Source organism: Mesocricetus auratus, unplaced genomic scaffold (assembly GCF_017639785.1).
Source record: "Mesocricetus auratus isolate SY011 unplaced genomic scaffold, BCM_Maur_2.0 Super-Scaffold_100047, whole genome shotgun sequence".
In the NCBI taxonomy this organism is placed as follows: Eukaryota; Metazoa; Chordata; class Mammalia; order Rodentia; family Cricetidae; genus Mesocricetus; species Mesocricetus auratus.
The window spans coordinates 7,400,490-7,416,288 of record NW_024429224.1 but is presented as its reverse complement, the minus strand read 5'-3'; the positions used below and the strand labels follow the sequence as shown (position 1 = coordinate 7,416,288).

The 15,799-nt window shown below is 51.9% G+C and overlaps 1 protein-coding gene across 2 annotated transcripts in view; it reads left to right on the top strand.

The window, feature by feature from the left end:
* The first annotated feature begins 1,477 nt into the window (after nt 1–1,477).
* The window catches only part of Sh2d3c (SH2 domain containing 3C), a 32,985-nt gene continuing 18,663 nt past the window's right edge, over nt 1,478–15,799 (top strand). Inside the window, exons 1-2 of one of the 2 annotated variants that reach the window (XM_040735616.1) lie at nt 1,478–1,613; nt 3,886–4,363. In XM_040735616.1, coding sequence (XP_040591550.1) covers nt 1,577–1,613; nt 3,886–4,363 — 515 coding nt within the window. In that variant the 5' untranslated portion in view covers nt 1,478–1,576. Of the gene's footprint in view, nt 1,614–3,885; nt 4,364–7,392; nt 7,505–15,799 lie in introns of those variants that run through there. The other variant, XM_040735617.1, reaches the window with a different exon arrangement.

The window sequence follows — 15,799 nt, the reverse complement described above, 5'->3', positions numbered from 1 at the left end:
AAAATGTCCACTCTGGGCTGCTGGAGTTGCGGCTCAGTGATGGAGAACTTGCCTAGTATGTGAAAGACACAAAATTCCATCCTGAGCACAGAAGTAGAGAAAAAACAAGGGAAGTGAAATCTCTAGAGCATGGCTGCACATTGTCATCGTCGTCAGACGCTAGAGAGGCGATGTCACTCACAAGTGGACTGACCTTGTGGGTCTCCAGTCATAACGCATGCTACTGCCCTCCAACACAGCTGTACACGGGGATTTCATTTCCTTATATCTGTTCTTTGTGGGCACAGAACACAGACATACTCATACACACACAGACACACACACACTCATACAATACAAACATACTCAGACACACACACACATACATACTCATACACACTCAGACACTCAGACACACACAGACTCATACACATACAGACACACTCAGACACACACACAGACACACTTAGACACACAGACACACTCAGACACACACACAGACACACAGACTCATACACATGCAGACACACCCAGACATACACACAGGCACACACAGACTCATACACATGCAGACACACTCAGACACATGCATGCACATACATATTCATATACATACACACATACTCATACACACAGACACACACATACTCATACACTCAGACACACTCAGACACATACAGATATACACTAACACATACTCATACACTGAGACACACACAGACACACACTCATACACACACATACACATGCACCTACACACACACATTTGTGTTTGCAGGGCACCAGCCTGTGTATTATTGGAAGGACAAGTTGTGACCCAGTGTGTGCCATCAACTCTCTCCGTGACCTGTGGAATCTCCTTGCCTCTCTGTGCCTCAGTTTCCCTGTCTCTGTCCAAAGGGCACAGAAGACCTGCCCCCCCCACGTCCCTGCTAACTCGCACATGGACAATCATGCCTGAGCAGGTACTGACTCCACGCTTGGTTCTGCCTGCTGCTCCGGCCACCATGAGGTTGGCACGTCCTGCTCACCCAGAGGAAACTGACCCTCCAGATGAATCATCTCACCCATGATCACGCAGTGACAAAGTAGCCGGTCAAAAGTGAGTGACCCCAGCCCACGGGCCCTACCTCCAGCCCCGTCTTCTTTATCATCTCTGCCCATCGCCTGGGTACTGGGCCTTAGAATACACTGCCCAACCCTGGGGCTGTCTCCTCCATTCCCATTCTATGGGCCAGCACCCCCCAGCTGTTGGCAGGTCCCCTGTGGCCCCCCGCCTAGTGGGCTCTGTTCCCAAAGCCTGTGGTTTGTTCCTCAGGCTTTCCAGGTCCCATGGGTTTGTGGCATGCCCCCTGCCCCTGCTGCTGGCTGAGGAGGCCCTCAGGGGCTGGACTGGGGAGGCCCCAGCCCCCGCCCCCTGTGGAGAGGGTGGGAGGGTGGGGCTGTGGGAGTTTCGCTGGTTTAAAAATACACAGAGGAAGCAAGTCGAGAGGGCAAGAGAAAGGGGAAGGGGGTGGGGGAGGCCCTTCAACCTTGATGTCTTGAGCCTGGAGCAGCCACATGCTGGCAAGACAGGGGCTTTGCACAACCCGACAACATGACGGAGGTGCCCAAGAAAGCCGGCAAAAAGTTCAGTGAGTACGGACTATCTGCCTCCCTCCCCCCTCCAGCTTGGCCCCTCCGCGCATCTGCTTCACCGTCGTTTCCCTGTTTCTCCTTCTGACCATCTCTCTGTCTCTCCCTAGAGTGTTACTGTCCACTCACGGCGTGGCCCGGGGTGTCTCTCCCTCTCTCTTTCCATTCCTATCTTTCCGTCTCTCTCCTCACCTCTGCTTCTCCCTCGCTATACCCAGTCTCTCAGCCCTTACATCTCTGTGTCTTCCTGGCCTCTCTCTGGCCTTGAAGCTGTGTGGGGAAGGACCCCCACACACACCCTGCCTCGTCTGGAACCCAGCTCAACACCAGATCTCAGGGAGATCTCTGGGGAGCTAGTGGATCTGGGGACCAGGGATGCTGTGGTATGTCCCCACCAGCTGTGAGGCTTGGAGCTACTGAGTTAACTCTGTGTGTTCACTGCTATTTTTCCTCCAGCTCTATTCATTTCAGGGCCCCAAACTCCTCCTGTTCCCTGACTCCTCTGGTGTGTGTGTGTGTGTGTGTGTGTGTGTGTGTGTTGGGACTGTATCTCACAGATAGAGACACACACATATCTGTAATCCCAGCAGTCCTCTGTCGTGTGTGTGTGTTTGTGTGTGTGTGTGTGTGTGTTGGGACTGTATCTCACAGATGGAGACACACACATCTGTAATCCCAGCAGTCAGAAGGCAGAGGCAGGAGGCTCATGAGCAGACCAGACTACAGAGTGAGACACTGTCTCACATCAACAACAAAGCAAAACTAACCCTGTGATACCGAGAGAGGAGGCAATCAGTGGTCCTTCTGCTAAATACTAATGAAACCTCTGTCCAGGCCAGTCTTTCTAGAAGCAGGGCAGTAGCCAGCCTTGTCAGGACTAGGGTCAAGGGGGACGGGCAGGAATAACTTCCGAGGTCCTGAGCTTCCACCAAGGCTCAGCCCCATTGTCCCTGTGTGACTTAGGCAAATCCCTTCCCCCTCTCTGGGCTGTGGGTCCTGTCTGTGTCAAATGCGGCACGCTGCTTATATTCCACTGGGTGTATGATGCAGAGAGGGATGCAGAACAGGTCAGGGAAGCAGAAATGCCAGTGGTTCCCCCTTTTGCTCATCTCATCTGAAGGCCCTACAGAAGTCAGAAGATGGCACTGTGAGAAGGGACAGTCCCATAGCCTGGGGGTGATGCAGGGAGGAGTGAGCAGATAGAATATACTTCCGTCCTTGTTGGAAGATGCTGTCACAGGAGCCCTGCCTGCGGAGTTTGGAACATGGGCTCAGCCCACAGAGGAAAAAAACACCCATAGATGGGGCCAGCCACCCTCAGACTTGCTATCGCACCCATACCCTTTCAACCCAGGTGCCAGAGGCTGCCCCAGACACCACTCCTCACCCAACTCTCTGATACACTCACTCTCTGTCTTTTTTGTTTGTTTCTTTGTTTGTTGTTTTTCGAGACAGGTTTTCTCTGTGTAATAGCTTTGGCTATCATGGAACTTGCTCTGTACAGCAGGCTGACCTCGAACTCACAGAGATCAGCTTTTCTCTGCCTCCTGAGTGCTGGAATTAAAGGTGTGAACCACCATTGGCTTCTCTCTCTTCTTCTGGTCCAGGGTTTGGGGCATGCTGTTGGACCTCAGGCCATTCATTTTGATTCTCTGAATGTCAGTTTCCTTAAGCGGAAACTGAGATGCTTACGTATGCTAAGAATTTACATACACACTGTGTTTGACAAGTGAGAGACATTTTTGGTCTTTGTTGTGGTCTTAATTTTTGATATCTTTTCAAGGATATTCTGTATGCCAAACAGCACATGAAGCTTATTGCTTACAAGGTTTGCATGTTTACATGCTCATGGGTGTGCATGAATGTGTTCAGAACATTAGGTGTCTATCTTTGATACCTCACTGTCTTATTTTTAAAACAGATTTCTTTAAAACATTGTATTAAAAATCATATTGCTGAACAGTGGTGGTGCACGCCATCAATCACAGCACTCAGCAGGCAGAGGCAGGAGGATCTCTGTGAGTTCAAGGCCAGTCTGGTCTACAGAGTGAGTTCCAGGACAGTCAGAGTTCCACAGCGAAACCCTGTCTAGAACAAAGCAAAAACAGAGAGAGACACACACACAGAGAGAAGATGAGTAGGGTGAGGAGCTGTCCGTGAAGCCCTGAACTTTCTCTGTACCCTCTCTGAGTGGACCTGTGGCGATTCTTATTGTTACTACATTCCTGCTGACATTGTCACTAATTCCTTCCTCTCCTCCTTTCTTGCCAGAGTTTTTCAAGTTCAAGGGTCTTGGAAGTCTTTCCAATCTCCCTCGGTCCCTTTCTTTGAGAAGGTCTTCAGCCTCCATCAGTATTCGATCTTATCTGGAGCCTGACACCTTCGAAGCCACACAGGATGACATGGTGACAGTCCCCAAGAGCCCCCCTGCCTATGCTCGGTCCAGTGACATGTACAGCCACATGGGTACCATGCCTCGCCCTAACATCAAGAAGGCTAGGCGGCAGCAGGCTGCCCAGAAGGCCCGAGAGGTCAGCCTTGAGTCCCATCTGGTGCCTCAAGGGCCACCAGACCCACCAGGCTTAGAGGCAGCCAAAGAGGCAGTGGAGAGAAAGGATGTCCCACTGGAGGACACCCCAGGAGTGGGACCTACACCTTCAGCAGTAGAGATGGAGCCTCTGAGGAAGCCCGAGGACCACAGAGCAGACACAAAGGAGGAACAAACTCCTGGGGACGTGTACCCAGAAAGGTAGGTGCCATCAGGGACGGGGAGGGCAGAAAATACACGGTTGGGTTTCTTGCCGTCTCTAGTTGGTACAGCTTCAACACAAACACCTGGGCTGAAACTGAAAGGCCAGCTGTGAGTTTGAGAGGTCAGTCTGGACTATAGAATGAGACCTGTCACAAAACAAATGAACAGAACACAGAACAAGACAAGGAAATAAAGTGAGTGGGTGGCTGAGTGGGTTAAGTGATCATGTGGTAGAGTTTGCCTCACACACAGGAAGCCCTGTTTGATCCCTGCCTTAGTTTAGGTTACTGTTGCTGTGATGAAACACCGTGACCAGAAAACAAGGTGGGGAGGAGAGGGATTATTGGGCTTGAAGCAAGCCAGGACAGGGACTCAAACAGGGCAGGAACCTGGAGGCAGGAGCTGATGCAGAGACCATGGAGGATGCTGCTTACTGGCTTGAAACGCATGGCTTGCTCAGCCTGCTTGCTTAAAGAACCCAGGACAACCTGCCCAGGGAAGGACCCACCTGCCATGGACTGGTCTCTCTCACATCAATCACTAATTAAGAAAATGCCCTACAGGCTTCTGTATAGCGTTTTTTTTTTCTTTAGTTTTTAGATTTTTTTTGTTTTTGGAGACAGGGTTTCTCTGTGTAGCCCTGGCTGTCCTGGAATTCACTTTGTAGACCAGAATGGCCTCGAACTCATTGAGATCTGCCTGTATCTGCCTCCTGAGTGCTGGGATTAAAGGATGTGCACCTCTGCCACCCTGGGAAGCATTTTCTTAAGTGAGGTTCCCTCTTCTCAGATGACTTTAGCTCCAGTCAAGATGACACAAAACTTCCCAACATAATCCCCATACACACATAAATTGGTGTGGTAGCACTTGGGAGTTGGAAGCCAGAGGATCAGAAGTTCAGGGTCATCCTTGACTTATATGGAGTTGCAGGCCAGCCCGGAACATAGGAACCAAGGGGTGAGGGTCGGGGGTAAACAGGGCAGGAGATGGTTCAAGTGCTTCTCACAGACCAGGCGCTGTTTGGAAACATTTGTAACTAATCCTCAAAAGAAAACCAGCTAGTGGGCTGGAGAGACGGCTCAGAGGTTAAGAGGACTGCTTGCTCTCCCAGAGATCCTCAGTTCCTTCCCAGCAACCCCATGGTGGCTCACAACCATCCATAATGAGATCTGGTGCCCTCTTCTGGTCTGCAGGTATACATGCAGACAGAACACTGTGTGTGTAAAATTAATAAATAAATCTTAAAAAAAAAAGAAAGAAAGAAAACCAGCTAGAGATACACTGTTTCTACAGCAGATAAGGAAACAGATTCAGGGAGAGGAAGGCATGTGCTCAGACAGGCTCAGCATCCTTTCTGCCAGCAAGGAAGCTGTGTTTGTACTGACTCAGTTCAGAGCAAAGTCCTACGTGAGCCCAGCAGCCAGGTGGGCCCTGTGCTGGGGCTCTGAATCACACCCCCAGAGCTCTTCACCCTGTTACTCTGGGGGCCAGCATGGCGAGGTCTGGGCTAGAAAGCCACTTGTCAATGGATTTGCTTATAGCACCCTGTAAGTTGAGTTCATGCGAAGACTAATAGACAGTGGTAAAGATGGCTTAGTTGGTAAAAACGCATATTACCAAGTGGCAACACAAGCTTGATCCCCAGAACACTCGTGGTGGAGGGAGAGAACTGGAATGCAGTGGTTTTTCATCTGCCCCCACCAAGCACAAATAGTGATAAGATTGACACTACCTAATTGAGCATTGTTTTGATTGTTTTTTTGTTTGTTTGTTTTTGTTTTGTTTACTTTTTTGAGACAGGGTCTCTCTATTTAGTCTGTGCTATCCTGGAACTCACTATGTAGACAAGGCTTTGCAAACTTCAGTCTTTGCTCAAACCAAACAAGCCAAAAGTGTTGAACAGAAGTGAGTCTGGAGTCAGCATGAGGCCTTTCTGGACACCAAACTCAGCTTCCGTGTGCCAAGGTGCAGCTAGGTTCAGACCCCTGTAACCAAGTCCAGACCTTCAACAGATTTTGTTTGTTTAGACAAGGTCTACAGTATAGCCCTACCTGTCCTGGAACTTGCTCTGTAGACCAGGCTGGCTTTGAACTCACAGAGATCCACCTGCCTCTGCCTGCCTAGTCCTGGGATTAAACGCGTGCATCACCACACCGGGCAAGTTTTTAAAAGATGTATTTTTATTGTATGTGTATGAATGTTTTGCCTACATGTATGTGTACTCCATGCTTGCAGTGCCCACAGAGGCCAGAAGAGGGCGTCAGATCTCTGGGTCTGGCGCTTACAGACGTTAGTGAGCTACAAAGTGAATCCTGGAAACTGAATCTGGGCCCTCTAGAAGGGCAGCAAGTATTCTCTTTTGTTTTTGTTTTTTGAGACAGGGTTATCCTAGAATTAACTCTGTAGACCAGGCTGGCCCCGAACTCACAGAGATCCTCCTGCCTCTTCCTCTCAATTGCTAGGAGTAAAGGCGTGCGCCATCACTGCAGGCTGACAAATATTCTTAACCGCTGAGCCATCTCCAGCCCTGGCAACAGAACTTTGTAAACCTGCACAATAGCACCAGATCAGGCTCTGGAAATGCTACTTTTATGATTAATAAAATTAAGGCTTTCTCCACCATCTCTCGCTGCCTCGGGCTGCTTTCTCCACCTAACCTTTCCAAAATTTGACTTCATTCTGCAGTTAAGGCTTAAGGATCTTAATGGTGAAGAGGGCTAGATCATCGAGGCTGAAAGCTTTGCGCGGTTTGAAGCAGGTCTCCGGTAGCTTGGCTCCTCCCACTCAGAGACGCTGATTGGTTCTCCGGTACGGGGGCAGGATGAGACAGAGGGGTGTGCCGGCAGAGGGCGAGTTCTTCTCCAGCCGGGACAGAGACTGGCGGGGAGGGGAGGCGGAGCGAGATCGGAGCAAGTTAGAGCAGAGCGTGTTCTTCTTTGGATCGTAGCGGCCCGGGGGCGTGTCGGGGGCGTGGTCTTCAGGTCTGGCCCTCCCCCTAGACTCCTACTCTAAGCTCCGTAGCGACCAGCCTGAGTCTTAGCGGGGTGTCAGACTGAGACGGTTCCCGGGCTGCAGGCGGTGACCACGGGGAGCCATGACTGCTGTGGGCCGAAGGTGCTCTGCGCTGGGGTCCCGAAGGTGAGTGACTGAATCGCTGAACTAGCTCTAGGGAGGCCCAGGGGACAGCAGGAGAGGTCCATGGGGAGATGCTCGCGCTTGCGGCAGCTGACACACACTACCAAGGGTTTAACATCTGGAACTTTTCTTTCTGAGGCACGGTCTGTGTAGCACAGGCTGTGCTCAAACTTTTTATTTTATCTGAGACAGGCTCTTTCCATGTATTCTTGGCTGTCCTGGAACTCAAAGAGATCCGCCTGACCCTGCGAAGTTCTGGAATTAAAGGCTAGTGCCACGATGCCTGGCCGTGCTCAAACTCTGCGCCCACCTAACAAGGGCAGGGGTTACAGACCTGTGCCACCACACCTGGCAACATCTGAGATTTTTTCTTGAGCTGTGGCTATTCCCCTGAGTTGCCCCTGAGCACACATAGCATCTCATGTTCTGGCAGTTCCTGGAGGGAGAACCCATCTTGTAAACCAAGACAGAAAAGTTTGCATGTTTGACCCACCTAGTGGAAGTCAGTATTGTTAGAGTTTGACTCTACCTCTGGGCATGCTATCAACCTCTAGGAACACATTTCCCTCAGGCAGGGCCGGTGGCTCCTTGGAATGGTCTTGAGGAGCCTTGTGAACGTCTAGGTCTCTGCCTAAGCCCCTGTGGCAGAGGTTTGTCCCAGGGATGTCTCTGCCTCTCACATCCTGAAGTGTTCAGGGGTTCTCAGGGTGGAGTTAGCAGGGCAGATCAAGACCTGTTCTGGCGCCCCAGAACCCAGTATTATTCTCACCCCAGCTCCAACCTCCGGGACTTTTGAACATTTGTCACGAAGTCCCTAGGAGTCAGGAGAGCAGTGGGAGTCTCAGGCTAGCTCCACCTCAGGCTCCACCTCTGGCTCTCCAGGAGCCCACATGGGTCGAGATGCTCTCTGAGGAGCCGCCAGGCTGGACAGAAGACTAGCTAAGAGGCCAGTGAGCAGGATGGGGCCACCTTCCTGAGTGTCCCAATGGGTCATTCTAGTGAGTGTCAGAGCAGCCCAGGCTGGGGCGTTGGTGTCCCTCCCCCACCCTGGGAAGGCAGGGTGCACCTGGAGCAGCAGGAAGGAAGGGGAAGAGGTGAGGCTGCAGGGGTTTCCTGGTGCCCTGTCTCTGCTGAGATCATGGAGGATGAGGTAGGAGGCCAGGGGACCTTCAGCTGGCCAAATGGAGCCCAGTCTGCATCCTCCACAGAGCCTTCTGCTGGAGGAAATGAACATCAGGGCCCAGAGGACCACCCCTCACGCCCAAATCAGTGTGACAGAGACAAGGCCAGGCCTGGAAAAGGAGAGGAAACATACATACCCCGTCTCCCCACACAGAAACCTCAGGCTATGGCCCATTCTTACCAACTAACAAGCTCCCGGCAGGCCCTGGAAGTGAGTGACTATTGTTCCATTTCCTCGGTGGTTAGACCAAGGCCTAAAGAGGGGAACTCCCCTGGGGTTATATGTTGAGCATTTGTGAGAACTTAAGTTTGCTCGAGGCATGGCCAACTCTCAGCTCAAGATCTTGACCACTAGACCATACTTCCCTCCCTCAGAGAAAGCCTCAGAGCTCTTCCTGCCACTGTTTCAAATGACTTTCCACAGTGCTCTGGTATGGGGGCTTATTTCCCAGAAGAGAACACTTAGGGTCACACCATTTAAGCCAAGTTAGCACTTCATTGATTTTATTATATATATTTTAAACTTGTATTTATTATTATATTGGAGTGAGTCCTGTCCAAATGTGTCATTGTGTGGGCCAGGGGACAGCTTTGTGACTCTCCGTGTGTGTGGCCCACCTGCGATCAACCAGGTTGCACAGCAATCACAAGCACTTTACCCACTGGGCGGCCTCACCAGCTTCATTCATTTTAATATTCCCTGAACTATACTCAGGCTTCAAACTTGTTCTAGGCTCTGAGCTGAGAGCAACGGGCACAGATGGCTAAACCTTTTTGAAACCTCATCTCGGAGCCAGAGAGTCAGACGGCACACCAGATAGATGGATTATAGGAGCAACTAGAGGATCACCGTCAATCAAATTTACAATTAAGCGAGGAGACTGCTTTCAGGGGAAGTGACCTGTGATGTCAATTTAGAAAGGTTAGAAAGGAGTGGTCTGCGGCACACGCCTTTAATCCCGGCACTTGGGAGGAAGAGGCAGGCGGATCTCTGAATTCGAGGCCAAGCCTAGTCTATAGAGTGAGTTTCAGGACAGCTAGGGCTACACAGAGAAACCCTGCCTCAAAAAAAACAAAACAAAAAAAACAAAAAATGGTTAGGGAGGAAAAAATAATTGAACCAAGACAGAACAAACACACTTGCTGTCTGGGAAAAAGCGAACCAAGAAGTGAGAATGGCAGCACATGCCAAGGTCCTGTGGTGGGAGCACAGCACATGGGAAGATCTTGAGGTGGGAGCACGGCACATGGGAAGATCTTGAGGTGGGAGCACGGCACATGGGAAGATCTTGAGGTGGGAGCACGGCACATGGGAAGATCTTGAGGTGGGAGCACGGCACATGCCAAGGTCCTGCGGTGGGAGCACCTTTGACCTATTTGATCGTCAGCAAGGATCAGAAGTGGAGGATGGAGAAGAAAACAGAGAGCAAATGAGTTTGGTGTCCCTTCCTGTCTTGTTTCAGGAGAATCTTTCTTCTTGCAGCTATGGTCAACTTTTTGTTTATTTTTTGTGTCAGGGTCTCAGACAGCCCAGGCTGGCCTTGAACTCACTACAGAACTGAGGGTGACTTTGACCATCTGAGCCTCCTGTCTCCACTTCTCAAGCAATGGGATTACTGGTGCACAGCACCACGCTGGCCTTACGGGAGGTGGGGATGGAACCCAGGGTTCCCTGCGCGCTACGCAAGCACTTTACCCGCTGAGCTGTGTCCAGCCTCTTGATTCTGTGACAGTGTCGTCATCTACACGGCAAGTTTACAGTGAGTGCTGGGCTGCATTCAGAGCTGTCCTCAGCCTCATGAGGCCAGTGTGTTGGGCACATCTACAGGGGGACATGGACTCTGTCCTCTTCAGTAGCCCCTTCAATGTCCCTTGCTGCCCTTCCAGACAACCAGACCCAACCCCAAGAAGGCTATTTGTAAGGACATTGGGACTGGGGTAAATGACACCCTAAAAGAGAACTAGAGCACCTTACATTGTCCAAGCCACAATGCCAGGCACTGCAAGCAGGCCAGGACATCCCCCTTCCCCATTTCCTTTTGGAATGTTGATTCTGATTCAAGAATTTCCAAGTCTCCCCAGAGTCCCACGACCCCCTCGGCCCTGCAGAGTGACGTCAGCTACCAGGCATCTGGTAGCTATTACCCGATTACCCGTGGAGAGGGGGGTCACTGTGGGCCTAGCCTGCGCAGCCTCCCTGGGCTTAGGGTGGCTGGTCCATGTCTTGTGAAGGGGCCCAGCTGCTCCTGGCTCTCATTTCCTGTGGAGACTTTCTCACAGTCCCTGAGACCCCAAGATGCCTTGGACTGTGGGAACCTGACCAGTCTCAGGAAAGATGAGCTGTTCCCCACATCGACCTCCACGTTGCTCCCAGCCCTTGAGCGACCCTTTCTGCAGGTTGCTGAACCTGTGTGGGGTGAGAGCTGAGCAGGGCAAAGTCAGACACCCAGGGAGTGTGTGCCATCGAGCGAGCCCCTGTCTGTGTCACCGAGTGAGCCCCTGTCTGTGTCACCGAGCCCCTGTCTGTGCCATTGAGCGAGCCCCTGTCTGTGCCACCGAGTGAGCCCCTGTCTGTGTCACCAAGCGAGCCCCTGTCTGTGTCACCAAGCGAGCCCCTGTCTGTGTCACCGAGGAGTGAGCCCCTGTCTCCCTCTGAGCCTCCCTGCATGGTGATGACTAGATAGGACGGTAGGTAGAGGGCGTGGACTTGGACTAAGTGCAGTGCGTGGCAATTGCTCATGCTATAGGAGGGGAAACTGAGTCCCACAGGAGAGAGGGCTCTTACTTAAGGTTACGTCTTCCTACTTAGGGGCCTTCAGAATCCCTGAGGACCTTCTGCAAGCCCTACCCACCCCATTTCCTCTGCCCAGCTGTCTCTTGCCCAGCTGGGGGAATGCTATTTACTCCCACCCCTCCCCAGCTTCCACCCAGGGCGAGCCCCTCATTTCCAGGGGGTCACTCCGTATGAGGGGCACAAGACACTGACATACCGACCTCAAGCCACTTCAGCTCTAGTCTGAGTGGCCCCGCTTCAGCTGGGCTCTCCCTGTTGTACAGTTTTGGCTGCCAAAGCCCAGCTACCACTCCACACTTCTTCCTGCAGGGGCTTCCCTGAGGCTCTCTCCAGCAGGTTCTCAGCCACCCTTAGCGGCTCAGGCTCAGCGTCCTTGACTCTGCTCTTCTCCTTTCCTGCTGGCTCCCCACAGCCAGGAGGATGGCAACAATGTGGCTGACCCAGTGGCAGCCTGTTCTGTGTGGTGGGGCAGAGACTCTTACCCGCCATGGCTGTCACTGTCTCAGGACAGATCCGGCTTTTCTGTGCTTAGGACACTGAAGCTGAAGGAACACACCAGAAAGAACCCTCTCTCACTCTCTGAGGAGTGAGCAAAACTTAGAGGAAGATGGCTGAAGTATTGCCTGTCTGTGATCCCATGATTTGGGAAGGAGGAGGAGGAAGAGGAAGAGAAGGAGGAGGAGGAGAAGCAGGGTGGTTATAAGTTCAAGGCCAGTCTGAATCCCAGAGTAAGATCCTGTCTCAAAATCTAAGGACAAGCCAGCCATCTGTGATATCAAATACCTGTTGTAATTCTTCCTAGTACTTGGGAAGTGGAGGCAGGAGGATCAGGAGTTCAAGGCCAGCCTTGGGTACATAGCAAGTTTGAGACCAGCCTAGGCTTTTATTTAGAAAAAATAAAATAAAAACAGAGTCTTGTGCAAAGAAAGCTGTGTTCCCCAGGAGAGTGACTTTAGAATCTGGGGCCCACATGGGCAGGCGGGCCTGGCCCTCATCCTTGCTCGTATGAGCATCATGGGCTTCCAGGACGGACGTGAAGGTGAGAAGCTGAGTCTCAGAGAGGGCAATGCAGGTGGCAGAGCTGGGTAGTCCTCCCAGGCCATGTGACCAGACCCTGAGGCCCAAAGGAACAGGGACAGAGAGAGGACAGCCAGGCCTGTGCAGAGGGACAGGCCATGCCTGGTGGAGGGGTGGCCAGCCTCCCCTCCACTTCTCCAGGACCTTTGTGGAAGTTCACCCTTCTGGTCCAAGCCAGAGGTCCCTGAAGGTGTCCTGGTTCTAGCATGCATTAGGGAAATAAAGCGTAATGGGTACTAATTACTACTCATTAACACAATTAATTAAACTGATATATGCAATGCATGGTGTCAGTTATCAGAACAAATCAGTTAATACAGGCAATTAAAGGGGTTGGTTATTTAAATAATGAATGCTGCTGATGAATGGGCCTGATTTAGCTCAGTTGTCACTATTGCTTGTTAATTGATTTCACTGCTAATATTAAGAGGGAAGTGTCTTTTAAGTATACAATGTAAGAAATAATGAATTAACTCGTGGAGCTGAGTTTTAACGAACACTTTGGTTCCTGGATGATCATTACAATGAGAGGGAATGTATTCAAAGAGTCTCCCAGCAAACTGACAGCAGCAGACCGAGGAGGAATCATCCCAGCCCCTGGCTGTAAGCAGACAGGATGGCTCAGGCAGAGGGAGAGTCAGGCGCAAAGACCCAGAGGATGCAGACCCTGGAGTCCTTTGGAAATAGTTATGGAGGCTGGACAGCAAGGATGGCAAGGAGGATGCGTGTGGCTTAGCAGGAGTGTGCTTGCTTGTCACACATGAGGCATTGGGTGCTGGGGCTGGGAAGATGGGTGTTAGGGTCTGAGTTCAAACCTCCAGAACCCACAAGACAGCCAGATGCATGAGAACCTGTGATCTGTGTTCCTAACTGGAAGGTGGGAGACGGGGACAGGAGAATCCTTGGAAACTCGCTGGCCAGCCAGCATGGGGGATGCAGGAGGAAGCATCAGAGACCCCCATTTCAAGTGAAGACTGACACCCAAGATTATCCTCTGATCTCCACATGAGTATAGGGGTGTGCATGAGCCTGTATTCACACACAGGAATGAACACACACACACACACACACACACACACACACACAGGAACACACACCAGACACATACACCATACATACACACAGCATATACATACACATCATACATACATCATACACATACACATCATATACATACACATTACACATACACCACACATATCATACACATACATCATACACACATGCACACACATCATATACACACATATATAAACATATTGTATACACACAGACACATCCCACACATATTCTACACACACACACACACACACACCCCAGGTGGGTGCGTGTTAGCTTCTCGGCATTGTTTTGAGCTGATGTCTGGAGGGAAAAGAAAGAACAAAGCCATACCAGCTGGTGGTGGCGCACACCTTTAATCTGGAAGCAGAGGCAGGTGGATCTCTGAGGCCAGCTGGTGGTGGCGCACACCTTTAATCTGGAGGCAGAGGCAGGTGGATCTCTGAGGCCAGCTGGTGGTGGCGCACACCTTTAATCTGGAGGCAGAGGCAGGTGGATCTCTGAGGCCAGCTGGTGGTGGCACACACCTTTAATCTGGAGACAGAGGCAGGTGGATCTTTGAGTCCGAGGCCAGACTGGGCTACAAAGTGAGTTCTAGGACAGCCAGGGCTGTTACATAGAGAAACCCTGTGCCAAAATCAGAAAAGGGAAAAAAAATAGCAAGGAAGGCCCCTGAGGAGCTGGTACTGGTTGGGTGCTAGCCATTTGGCCTTATCTGGCCTTGGCTAGAGCCTGTGGGGTGAGTGTGCCTGGGCTTGGCAGGAAGGAGCCTGTCCCCAGGAGTCTCTTAGGAACCTTGGCTACCAGGCTGGTGGAGCTGGGCTGTGCGGCCAGAGGGTGGGGCAAGGGAAGCTGTGCTCCAACTTGGAACAGGGCTACCAGGGCTGACACGTGTGTAAATAAACAGTTGGGTACTGGGATTACGAGGGCCGTGCCTGGCACGGGAGGCTAAGGGGTTGGAGCTCCCTGGCCTGGGGCTCTGCCTTGGGCTGGCTCTGGCCACCTATGCAAGCAGATCCCTGGGGGAGCACCCCATCCTCCAGGCTGTACTCCTGCCCTAGAGCCTAAGAGGAAGTGGACAGGAAGCAGAGGAAGCACCCGGCTGATCCCAGTGTGTCCCTGACAATTTGTTCCCAGCAGTGGGAGGATTTCCGGGCCTGAATGGCCGGAAACATTGGGATGGGACACCTCACCCGGGAAGAGTGGACAGAGCTGACGAGGGTGGGGCTCCCTACTCCACCCCACGGACAGTGTCCCTGGCCAGGGGAGCATCCCGAAGGCCTTGGAAGCCTGTGCTATAGCAGACTGAAGCTTAAGAGACAGAGGCTAGAGGCCAGGAAGGACTTTCTAGGAGGGAAAGTTAGTGCTAAAGGATGTCAGCGTGCCCGAATGGGAACAGCCGAGGGAGCCCCTGGCCTCAGGAGCTGGGGGCCATTCTTTTCCTTCCCTCCCCTCTCCCACCCCTCTTTTCTTTCAGCTCATCTTTTGTTTTGAACATTAAACTCCTGTATTTGAGGAGACATTTCTTTCCCATTTTGCAGGTGGGAAACCTGAGGCCATTGTCTGGGATCAAGTGTTGGGCCTAACGAGTGTGGCGGCCGCCAGCCAGGACTCTACTCCATTAAGCTTGGGTCACACTGGTGAATGATGCGAGGGGCTCTGTTGGTTTTCAGTTCAGAAATAAATTAAAAATGGCGGCTGTAGGTGGGGGTTGGCAAATCTAGGGGAACGGAGGCAGATGGGAGGTGGAGGGGGGCTGTCACAGTGGGGTGTCCCATCCTGGGAGGGCTTCTCTGAGGGAGAGACTTTAACCTGAGCCCAGGAGAAAGAGGGGGGGAAGCCTTGTGGAGATCTGGGAAAGAGAGTTCTAAGCAGTCTCTCCCAAGTAAGCGCAAAGGCCCCGTGGCAGAAGGGAGCTGGCCTGCAGCTAGGGCGGATGAGGGCCAGGGTGGCTGAGGAGACACTGTAGAGTGTTAGTGACTTGCAGTCGGGCACCACCAGCTCGGAGCCGTAGCCGTTGGGGCCTAAGGACCCAGTTATGTGTATTTTCAATCATAGTAACAGCACCTTTTATCTTCAAGGAGACAGGGAGTTTTGACTTGGGTGACAGTTGCTCCGCTGTGGAGGGGAGTACATTTCCTTTTTTAGCAGATGGGCTGAGGATGAAGCTTGGCCGTAGCCCACTC